Source organism: Bombina bombina, chromosome 1 (genome assembly GCF_027579735.1).
Source record: "Bombina bombina isolate aBomBom1 chromosome 1, aBomBom1.pri, whole genome shotgun sequence".
NCBI lineage: Eukaryota > Metazoa > Chordata > Amphibia > Anura > Bombinatoridae > Bombina > Bombina bombina.
This window is the reverse complement of record NC_069499.1, coordinates 287,022,517-287,035,211: the sequence shown is the minus strand read 5'-3', so window position 1 is coordinate 287,035,211 and position 12,695 is coordinate 287,022,517. Positions and strand designations below refer to the sequence as shown.

Below are 12,695 nucleotides of genomic sequence, written 5' to 3'. Positions count from 1 at the left end.
TGATTGGTGTCTAAATGGAGTCACCAATCAGCAAGCGCTACCCTGGTGCTGAACCAAAAATGGGCCAGGCTCCTAAGCTTACATTCATATAAAGATAGCAAGAGAACGAAGAAACATTAATAGGAGTAAATTAGAAAGTTGCTTAAAATTGCATGCTGTATCTGAATGATAAATGTTTTATTTTGACTGTTCATATAGTTAAAGTGAGCTTTAGAGAAGCAATGCACTACTGGGCGCTAGCTGAACACATCTAGTGAGCCAATGACAAGAGGCATTGTGTGTAGCCACCAATCACCAGCTAGCTCTCAGTAGTGCATTAGTGCTCATGAGCCTATGTAAGTATGCTTTTTAACAAAGGATACTAAAAGAACAAAGTCAACGGCACAATAAAAGTAAATTGAAAGAACTCTTATTTTCCATCTTTTATTTTCCAACAACTACAGAACTAACTAATTACAGTGATTGTTCTTTTGGCAAAATGATCTCTTTTCCTGTTAGACAATAAATGTAATTATGTTATAGACAACTTACTCATTCTGATAACTTTAAGATAAAAATATGTACATGTGCAGGATATATTACTTTAAGGTAAAGTATATCAGATAAGTCACATTTTATATTGCACTGCAACACTGAAAAGGTAAAAAGGTGTATTTTTTTTGTTTGCTGCAGAATCTACGCACAAATGTGTATGATAATGTTTAATGATCTAGATTAGATAAGAAGTCTATAAGCGTATAAAGACAGTGTGTGTGGCAGAGCAACATTAGTGGTAATCTTTATATCCTATTTCCTTAATACTAGGGTTCAGCATTCCATAAGCCGTCTCACACAGACATAACCAGCATTAACATTCTTCATATATTAAAAAGTTATATTAAAAAGACAACATGTTCAAAATGTAAAATCTATTTGCTGAGCAGTATACGAAAATAAGGGTTCTACATCAGTGCAAAGTTTTGACATCATAACGTCCAAAGGAGAGTTTTACTTCTGGTATTCATGCCGTCAGACGATTTATGTACAAGCCACTTATTCCATTTAAGTTGAAGAGGAAAACACCCAGGAACTGACACCAGAATGTGAGTGTGAAAGAGCTCAGCGCAATGTACTCCTTGAGGAGAAGGACATAAGTCAGAGTTCCAGCAGAGGCCAACAGGAAAGATGCAAGCAGAAGTACTGAGCCCAATTTCCACTTCTTACGGGAGAGACCATCCTCACATAGCTGGGAAACCATTAGCAGCTCCAGCCCAAAAATAGCTACAACCACAGCCAAGGAAACCAAGCTGCGGACCGCCACCATCCCATGGCTCAGCCCAACCAGTTCCAGACTGCACTGTATTTCAACACCGTTTCGGCAGATGTCCCACACTCCAAAGAGACGTTCTCCATTGTAAGAGAGCCACTGACCATCACATACTGAGATGGACGATAGAACCACTGCCAGAGCCACACTGATGGTGATCAGGACACGCAGGAACGTCTCAAAGAACATCCTGGAACCAGGCTGAGGATGGACAGCCTTCTGCATCTGCAAAGAAAATCATATTCAGTATCAACACATGCTCAGATAGCAGGTCTTAAGGTTTTACATATCTAAATATATAATCTGATATTATGAGATAAGAATGGGTGCGGGGATGCACACCCAAATATATAAGTGGAGGTGGTGGACATGTATAAGTGATCGGTATAAGACATGAAGAGCAATACCTTGGTACAGATAGTGGGCAACATTTACCAAAAGCCCCTTCATTTTAAGCATGTCCTATATTTATTATTTGGAGCACTTTCAATAAAGAATAGCAGGAAGTGGAGAATTTGTTATTGAATCTAGTCCTGTAGTTCTCTATGTAGATTCCATGGACAAAGTTAGTGAGCAGCCAGTATGCAGATATCTGTGGTTAATATGGCAGCCACAATCTGAAGCACTCGTGTAACTTGGCTTCACAATATTGAGTATTGGAAGTGCACACTTCACAAAACTAGGTCTGCTACATATCTATTCCTAACAGGCCTTGGCAGAGGTGGTAACATATTGGACGTTTTTTAAACACAGTAACAGTAGCAGGAACAAGTCTAGACTGGCTCCCCTTAAAAAGGCAATTGGTGTATATGTTGTGTGTGAGAGTGAGGTAGGCCATGAGAAACAATCAATCACAGCAAATACTTGCTGATTATGTTAAAGGTATACTCGAGTCAAAATTAAACTTTCATGATTCAGATAGAACATGCAATTTTTTAAACAACTTTCCAACTTACTTCCATTAACAAAATATGCAGTCTTTTTATATTTATACTTTTTGAGTCACCAGCTACTACTGAGCATGTGCAAGAATTAACAGAATATATGTATATGCATTTGTGATTGGCTGATGGCTGTCACATGATACAGGAGAGTGGATATAGACAGAACTTTAAAATTTGCCAGAAAAAAATACTACATTTTTGAAGTTCAGGCTAACAGCTATTGCATTGTCTTCTTATCATGTATTTGTTGATTATGCAAATCTACTGGTCCTTTAAAGAGCCATAAAACATGTTGAAATCTGTGCATACCCTAAAAGGGTTAATTAAGTAATAATAGTTTGCATAACAAAATTGTTTAAAAATTGCTGGCAAGTATTTTAAAATAATTTTCAAAAATAAGCAAAATGTGTTACATAGCCATATTGTCTAGAGTAGTCTGATCCACCCCCCTTATCAGTGTTTAGCATCAAAAAAACAGGCATTGTATTTCAACTGTGTTCACAGCAACTTATTTGCTTCTAGGCATGCTCCAGCAGATAATGAGTGTTAAAGTCTTGCATTCTACCACAGCAAAGGTGGAGATAGATACAGCCATATAAGGAATTGTGTGGGGGGGAGATAGAGCTGTACTATTCAGAAATTTAAAAGTAAGGGTTAATGGTGAGGTACTGCAGTATAAATTTGCAGGTAAAGTAATTAAAGTACATATTATGTTTCCTCTCTTTCCCAACTAGTTTTATGTCCCTTTAATTTATTGCAAAACTGTGGAAAGTCTTACAAGTTGTTTGTGCATTTTTAACTGATTAGTTAATGTGCATTTTTAACTGATTAATTAATGGGCAAGTAAAAAAAAATGATCAAGGTTTAAAGATAAAATTAAATTGTGAGATGGATGGTCAACTTTTATGTGAGAAAACATACATACATAATGTGAATAATTCAAACCACAAATAACCATTTTAATTAGAAATATTTGCTGAAAATGCAATACAAAGCTTCTGCTCTCAAATAAAAAACAAAACAAAAAAATACCTTCCTAATTTCTTGTGTATGTAGGAAATACTGAGTTAACCATGTGACGGCTATATAGGTTAATTAATGTGTGATGCAGACTTTGCTCACCAAAGTTTCTTATCAGTGTTTATAGTCCCCTCCCTCCATGACCTTTATCTCCTCTTAGGTGCTCATTCCCTACCCCAATAAAGAATACATTTAAAGGGACATTAAAAACTAAAGAATGTTAGACATAATGATGTATACAAAGTAAAGATTAAGCAGACAATATATATGCAGGTGTATTTCTTAAATTACATTGGAGTTTTTTTTTTTTTTTTTACATATGGTGGGCAACACCACTTAACCGCCATTCTCCTTATCTTACCTCCTCTATTGAAGGCTTTTATAGTAAAACCCACAATTTTAGGTGTAAATTACAGCACACGGGTAAAAAAAAACAAGGAAAAAACAGAATTTATGCTTACCTGATAAATTACTTTCTCTTGCGGAGTATCCAGTCCACGGATTCATCCTTACTTGTGGGATATTCTCATTCCCTACAGGAAGTGGCAAAGAGAGCACACAGCAGAGCTGTCCATATAGCTCCCCCTCTAGCTCCGCCCCCCAGTCATTCGACCGACGGTTAGGAGAAAAAGGAGAAACCATAGGGTGCAGTGGTGACTGTAGTTTAAACAAGAAATTTTAACCTGACTTAATTGCCAGGGCGGGCCGTGGACTGAATACACCGCAAGAGAAAGTAATTTATCAGGTAAGCATAAATTCTGTTTTCTCTTGCAAGGTGTATCCAGTCCACGGATTCATCCTTACTTATGGGATACCAATACCAAAGCTTTAGGACACGGATGAAGGGAGGGAACAAGACAGGTAACCTAAACGGAAGGCACCACTGCTTGCAAAACCTTTCTCCCAAAAAACAGAATTTATGCTTACCTGATAAATTACTTTCTCCAACGGTGTGTCCGGTCCACGGCGTCATCCTTACTTGTGGGATATTCTCTTCCCCAACAGGAAATGGCAAAGAGTCCCAGCAAAGCTGGTCACATGATCCCTCCTAGGCTCCGCCCACCCCAGTCATTCGACCGACGGACAGGAGGAAATATATATAGGAGAAACCATATGGTACCGTGGTGACTGTAGTTAAGAGAAAATAATTCATCAGACCTGATTAAAAAACCAGGGCGGGCCGTGGACCGGACACACCGTTGGAGAAAGTAATTTATCAGGTAAGCATAAATTCTGTTTTCTCCAACATTGGTGTGTCCGGTCCACGGCGTCATCCTTACTTGTGGGAACCAATACCAAAGCTTTAGGACACGGATGAAGGGAGGGAGCAAATCAGGTCACCTAAACGGAAGGCACCACAGCTTGCAAAACCTTTCTCCCAAAAATAGCCTCCGAAGAAGCAAAAGTATCAAATTTGTAAAATTTGGCAAAAGTGTGCAGTGAAGACCAAGTCGCTGCCTTACATATCTGGTCAACAGAAGCCTCGTTCTTGAAGGCCCATGTGGAAGCCACAGCCCTAGTGGAGTGAGCTGTGATTCTTTCAGGAGGCTGCCGTCCGGCAGTCTCATAAGCCAATCGGATAATGCTTTTAAGCCAAAAGGAAAGAGAGGTAGAAGTCGCTTTTTGACCTCTCCTTTTACCAGAATAAACAACAAACAAGGAAGATGTTTGTCTGAAATCTTTAGTAGCCTCTAAATAGAACTTTAGGGCACGGACAACGTCCAAATTGTGTAACAAACGTTCCTTCTTTGAAACTGGATTCGGACACAAAGAAGGTACAACTATCTCCTGGTTAATATTTTTGTTAGAAACAACTTTAGGAAGAAAACCAGGCTTAGTACGCAAAACCACCTTATCTGCATGGAACACCAGATAAGGAGGAGAACACTGCAGAGCAGATAACTCTGAAACTCTTCTAGCAGAAGAAATTGCAACCAAAAACAAAACTTTCCAAGATAGTAACTTAATATCTAATTCAAACGGAACCCCTTGAAGAACTGAAAGAACTAGATTTAGACTCCAGGGAGGAGTCAAAGGTCTGTAAACAGGCTTGATCCTAACCAGAGCCTGAACAAATGCTTGAACATCTGGCACAGCTGCCAGTCTTTTGTGTAGTAAGACAGATAAAGCAGAGATCTGTCCATTTAGAGAACTTGCAGATAAACCTTTCTCCAAACCTTGTTGAAGAAAGGAGAGAATCTTAGGAATTTTTATCTTATTCCATGGGAATCCTTTGGATTCACACCAACAGATATATTTTTTCCATATTTCATGGTTAAATTTTTCTAGTTACAGGTTTTCTGGCCGAATCTGAAAACCCACGCTTTGATAAAATCAAGCGTTCAATCTCCAAGCCGTCAGTTGGAGGGAGACCAGATTTGGGTGTTCGAATGGACCTTGAACAAGAAGGTCCTGTCTCAAAGGTAGCTTCCATGGTGGAGCTGATGACATATTCACCAGGTCTGCATACCAAGTCCTGCGTGGCCACGCAGGAGCTATCAAGATCACCGAGGCCCTCTCCTGATTGATCCTGGCTACCAGCCTGGGAATGAGAGGAAACGGTGGGAATACGTAAGCTAGGTTGAAAGTCCAAGGTGCTACTAGTGCATCTACTAGAGTCGCCTTAGGATCCCTGGATCTGGACCCGTAGCAAGGAACTTTGAAGTTCTGACGAGACGCCATCAGATCCATGTCTGGAATGCCCCATAATTGAGTTATTTGGGCAAAGATTTCCGGATGGAGTTCCCACTCCCCCGGATGAAATGTCTGACGACTCAGAAAATCCGCTTCCCAATTTTCCACTCCTGGGATGTGGATCGCAGACAAGTGGCAGGAGTGATCTTCCGCCCATTGAATTATTTTGGTCACTTCTTTCATCGCCAGGGAACTCTTTGTTCCCCCTTGATGATTGATATAAGCAACAGTCGTCATGTTGTCTGATTGGAACCTTATGAATTTGGCCTTTGCTAGTTGAGGCCAAGCTCTGAGAGCATTGAATATCGCTCTCAGTTCCAGAATATTTATCGGGAGAAGAGACTCTTCCCGAGACCATAGACCCTGAGCTTTCAGGGATTCCCAGACCGCACCCCAGCCCACTAGACTGGCGTCGGTCGTGACAATGACCCACTCTGGCCTGCGGAAGCTCATTCCCTGGGACAGATGGTCCAGGGTCAGCCACCAACGGAGTGAATCTCTGGTCTTTTGATCTACTTGAATCATTGGAGACAAGTCTGTATAATCCCCATTCCACTGTTTGAGCATGCACAGTTGTAATGGTCTTAGATGAATTTGTGCAAAAGGAACTATGTCCATTGTTGCAACCATCAATCCTATTACTTCCATGCACTGCGCTATGGAAGGACGAGGAACAGAATGAAGTACTTGACAAGAGCTTAGAAGTTTTGATTTTCTGACCTCTGTCAGAAAAATCCTCATTTCTAAGGAATCTATTATTGTTCCCAAGAAGGGAACTCTTGTTGACCGGGGACAGAGAACTCTTTTCTTTGTTCACCTTCCATCCGTGAGATGTGAGAAAGGCTAGAACGATGTCCGTATGAGCCTTTGCCTTTGACAGGGACGACACTTGTGTTAGAATGTCGTCCAAGTAAGGTACTACTGCAATGCCCCTTGGTCTTAGAACCGCTAGAAGGGACCCTAGCACCTTTGTGAAAATCATTGGAGCAGTGGCTAATCCGAATGGAAGAGCCACAAACTGGTAATGTTTGTCCAGAAAAGCGAACCTTAGGAACTGATGATGTTCCTTGTGGATAGGGATATGTAGGTACGCATCCTTTAGATCCACGGTAGTCATAAATTGACTTTCCTGGATGGTGGGTAGAATCGTTCGAATAGTTTCCATTTTGAACGATGGTACCATGAGAAATTTGTTTAGGATCTTCAAATCCAAAATTGGTCTGAACGTTCCCTCTTTTTTGGGAACTACGAACAGATTGGAATAAAATCCCATTCCTTGTTCCTTTATTGGAACTGGGTGTATCACTCCCATCTTTAACAGGTCTTCTACACAATGTAAGAATGCCTGTCTCTTTATTTGGTTTGAGGATAAGTGAGACTTGTGGAACCTTCCCCTTGGGGGTAGTTCCTTGAATTCCAGGAGATAACCTTGAGAAACTATTTCTAGCGCCCAAGGGTCCTGAACATCTCTTGCCCAAGCCTGAGCAAAGAGAGAGAGTCTGCCCCCCACCAGATCCGGTCCCGGATCGGGGGCTACTCCTTCATGCTGTTTTGTTAGCAGTGGCAGGCTTCTTGGCCTGCTTACCCTTGTTCCAGCCTTGCATTGGTTTCCAGGCTGGTTTGGGTTGTGAGGCATTACCCTCTTGCTTAGAGGATGCAGAATTAGAGGCTGGTCCATTTCTGCGAAAGGGACGAAAACTAGGCTTATTTTTAGCCTTAAAAGACCTATCCTGTGGAAGGGCGTGGCCCTTTCCCCCAGTGATGTCTGAAATAATCTCTTTCAAATCAGGTCCAAATAAAGTTTTACCTTTGAAAGGAATGTTAAGCAATTTTGTCTTGGATGACACATCCGCTGACCAAGACTTTAGCCAAAGCGCTCTGCGCGCCACGATAGCAAACCCTGAATTTTTCGCCGCTAATTTTGCTAATTGCAAAGCGGCATCTAAAATAAAAGAGTTAGCCAATTTAAGTGCGTGAACTCTGTCCATAACCTCCTCATATGGAGTTTCTCTACTGAGCGACTTTTCTAGTTCCTCGAACCAGAACCACGCTGCCGTAGTGACAGGAACAATGCATGAAATTGGTTGTAGAAGGTAGCCTTGCTGTACAAAAATCTTTTTAAGCAAACCCTCCAAATTTTTTATCCATAGGATCTTTGAAAGCACAACTATCTTCGATAGGAATAGTAGTGCGTTTGTTTAGAGTAGAAACTGCCCCCTCGACCTTGGGGACAGTCTGCCATAAGTCCTTTCTGGGGTCGACCATAGGAAATAATTTCTTAAATATAGGGGGAGGAACAAAAGGTATGCCGGGCTTTTCCCACTCTTTATTTACTATGTCCGCCACCCGCTTGGGTATAGGAAAAGCGTCGGGGGGCACCGGAACCTCTAGGAACCTGTCCATCTTGCATAATTTCTCTGGAATGACCAAATTGTCACAATCATCCAGAGTAGATAATACCTCCTTAAGCAGTGCGCGGAGATGTTCTAATTTAAATTTAAATGTCACAACATCAGGTTCAGCTTGATGAGAAATTTTTCCTGAATCTGAAATTTCTCCCTCAGACAAAACCTCCCTCATGGCCCCTTCAGATTGGTGTGAGGGTATGACAGAACAATTATCATCAGCGTCCTCTTGCTCTTCAGTGTTTAAAACAGAGCAATCGCGCTTTCTCTGATAAGTAGGCATTTTGGATAAAAGATTTGCTATGGAGTTATCCATTACAGCCGTTAATTGTTGCATGGTAAAAAGTATTGGCGCACTAGATGTACTAGGGGCCTCCTGCATGGGCAAAACTGGTGTAGACACAGTAGGAGATGATGTAGTATCATGTTTACTCCCCTCATTTGAGGAATCATCTTGGGCAATATCATTATTTGTGGCAGTACTGTCCTTACCTTGTTTGGACGCTATGGCACAATTATCACATAAATTTAAATGGGGAGACACATTGGCTTTCATACATATAGAACATAGCTTATCTGAAGGTACAGACATGTTAAACAGGCTTAAACTTGTCAACAAAGCACAAAAAACGTTTTAAAATAAAACCGTTACTGTCACTTTAAATTTCAAACAGAAAACACTTTATTACTGAATATGTGAAAAAGTATGAAGGAATTGTTCAAAAATTACCAAAATTTCACCACAGTGTCTTAAAGCCTTAAAAGTATTGCACACCAAATTTCAGAGATTTAACCCTTAAAATAACGGAACCGGAGCCGTTTTTCAATTTAACCCCTATACAGTCCCAGATATAGTCTTTGCTAAGACCCAACCAAGCCCTGAGGGGAATACGATACCAAATGACGCCTTCTAAAAGCTTTTTCAGAGATTCTTAGATCCTCACACATGCATCTGCATGCCCTGCTCTCAAAAAAACAACTGCGCATTAATGGCGCGAAAATGAGGCTCAGTCTATGACTAGAAAGGCCCCCTGACTGAAAAAGGTGTCCAATACAGTGCCTGCCGTTTTATAAACGTTCCCCAAGATTATAAATGCCAATTGTTAGCCTAAATCTGAATAATATGCACAAATAAAGCAATCGATTTAGCCCATAAAAATGTCTACCAGTTTTTTAGCCCATAATAAGCCCTTTATTCTGTTTGTTTTTGACTAAGAAAATGGCTTACCGGTCCCCATGAGGGGAAATGACAGCCTTCCAGCATTACACAGTCTTGTTAGAAATATGGCTAGTCATACCTTAAGCAGAAAAGTCTGCTAACTGTTTCCCCCAACTGAAGTTACTTCATCTCAACAGTCCTATGTGGAAACAGCAATCGATTTTAGTTACTGTCTGCTAAAATCATCTTCCTCTTACAAACAGAAATCTTCATCCTTTTCTGTTTCAGAGTAAATAGTACATACCAGCACTATTTTAAAATAACAAACACTTGATAGAAGAATAAAAAATACATTTAAACACCAAAAAAACTCTTAACCATCTCCGTGGAGATGTTGCCTGTGCAACGGCAAAGAGAATGATGGGGTGGGCGGAGCCTAGGAGGGATCATGTGACCAGCTTTGCTGGGACTCTTTGCCATTTCCTGTTGGGGAAGAGAATATCCCACAAGTAAGGATGACGCCGTGGACCGGACACACCAATGTTGGAGAAATAGCCTCCGAAGAAGCAAAAGTATTGAATTTGTAAAATTTGGCAAAAGTATGCAGTCGCTGCCTTACAAATCTGTTCAACAGAAGCCTCATTCTTGAAAGCCCATGTGGAAGCCACAGCTCTGGTGGAATGAGCTGTAATTCGTTCAGGAGGCTGCTGCCCAGCAGTCTCATAAGCCAATCGGATGATGCTTTTCAGCCAGAAGGAAAGAGAGGTAGCAGTCGCTTTCTGACCTCTCCTCTTACCAGAATAGACAATAAACAAGGATGATGTTTGTCTGAAATCTTTAGTTGCTTTTAAATAGAATTTTAAAGCACGAACCACGTCAAGATTGTGTAAAAGTCGGTCCTTCTTAGAAACTGGATTAGGACACAGAGAAGGAACAATGATTTCCTGGTTAATATTCTTATTAGAAACCACTTTTGGAAGGAAACCAGGTTAGGTGCGCAAAACAACCTTATCTGCATGGAACACCAGATAGGGTGATTTACACTGCAAAGCAGACAATTCTGAAACTCTTCTAGCAGAAGATATAGCAACCAAAAACAAAACTTTCCAAGATAATAACTTAATATCTATGGAATGTAAAGGTTCAAACGGAACCCCTTGAAGAACTGAAAGAACTAAATTTAAACTCCATGGAGGGGCCACAGGTCTATAGACAGGCTTGATTCTGACTAAAGCCTGTGCAAACGCTTGAACGTCTGGTACTTTTGCCAGACGCTTGTGTAAAAGGATAGACAGAGTGGATATCTGTCCCTTTAAGTAACTAGCTGACAAACCTTTCTCCAATCCTTCTTGGAGAAAAGACAACATCCTTGGAATCCTAATCTTACTCCACGAGTAACCCTTGGATTCACACCAAAAAAGATATTTCCGCCATATCTTATGGTAAATTTTCCTGGTGACAGGCTTTCTAGCCTGGATCAGAGTATCTATGACTGATTCAGAGAACCCACGCTTGGATAGAATTAAGCGTTCAATCTCCAAGCAGTCAGCTGCATAGAAACTAGATTTGGATGCTTGAATGGACCCTGTATTAGAAGATCCTGCCTCGTTGGCAGTGTCCATGGTGGGACAGATGACATGTCCACTAGGTCTGCATACCAAGTCCTGCGTGGCCACGCAGGCGCTATCAGAATTACCGAAGCCTTCTCCTGTTTAATTCTGGCTACCAGCCGAGGGAGAAGGGGAAACGGTGGAAAGACATAAGCTAGACTGAAGGACCAAGGCGCTACTAGAGCATCTATCAATGCCGCCTTGGGGTCCCTGGACCTGGATCCATAAAGAGGAAGTTTGGTGTTCTGACGAGACGCCATCAGATCCAATTCTGGAATGCCCCATAGCTGGGTCAGCTGGGCAAAAACCTCCGGGTGGAGTTCCCACTCCCCCGGGTGAAAAGTCTGACGACTTAGGAAATCCGCTTCCCAGTTGTCTACTCCTGGGACGTGAATTTCTTGACTAGAAAAAAATGACTGAAACATACCTCAAAGCAGTTAAGCCTGCAAACTGTTCCCCCCAACTGAAGTTTTCTGGTACTCCTCAGTCCTGTGTGGGAACAGCAATGGATTTTAGTTACAACATGCTAAAATCATTTTCCTCTCAGCAGAATTCTTCATCACATTTCTGCCAGAGAGTAAATAGCACAAACCGGTACTATTTAAAAATAACAAACTTTTGATTGAAGATATAAAACTACAAATCTAACACCACATTCACTTTACCCTCCCGTGGAGATGCCCTATCTGTTAGAGCGGCAAAGAGAATGACTGGGGGGCGGAGCTAGAGGGGGAGCTATATGGACAGCTCTGCTGTGTGCTCGCTTTGCCACTTCCTGTAGGGAATGAGAATATCCCACAAGTAAGGATGAATCCGTGGACTGGATACACCTTGCAAGAGAAAAAACCCCCACCAAAAAAAACAAACAAAAACAACAACACCTTTACTATATATTTATTACGTAAGCACCTAAAGCACCCCCCCCCTCGGATGAGGACACGACATCCACACTTAAAGGGTTAAATGTCATATTGCACCAGGAGATTTCCCAGTGTAAAACTTAAGATGCAATAAATAGAGACCGGAAGTAAGGCTGGGACAGAAGGTTTTAGGGGCCCTGGTCCCTAGAGAGCTTACCATCTAAATATATAAGAATCTTGCAAGCTACTGGGGAACCTAATACATCAGTATGTGTAAATAGCACGTAAAGGTGCTTCCTGTATCTTTTTCCTTATTCATATTGAACCAACAAATATTCTAATGCTTTAATTTTTCTAGAGATTTTTCAAACATAACATGCTTCTAAAAATAAAATTATTGTGGTCTATTTTGAATTACCATCTATTATGTACAAAAAAGAAAACACATAGCTATGCATGTCTACTTCCTATCTTGCTAGTGGCTAACTAGATATGTTCACCTAGGTCCCAGCAGTGCATTGCTGCTCTAGAGTGGACTTTGGGCTCGATCACGCTGGGGCGGACAAATTCGCCATAGCTCGCCTTTGGTGGGCAGTAATCCGCTGCCAGAATTTAAGATTGCACGCTAGCGCAATTTTGCACTAGCGTCTAATTCCGCCCCCTGCCTGCACACATTCAATCACGCGTGGGCAGGAGC

General features: G+C 41.3%; 1 protein-coding gene across 1 annotated transcript in view; it reads right to left on the bottom strand.

Annotated features, from left to right (window-relative positions):
* Nucleotides 1–393: 393 nt before the first annotated feature.
* TMEM37 (transmembrane protein 37) overlaps nt 394–12,695 on the bottom strand; it is a 49,409-nt gene continuing 37,107 nt past the window's right edge. The window contains exon 2 of the mRNA XM_053698026.1: nt 394–1,531. Coding sequence (XP_053554001.1) covers nt 1,001–1,531 — 531 coding nt within the window. The 3' untranslated portion in view covers nt 394–1,000. The remainder of the gene's footprint in view (nt 1,532–12,695) is intronic.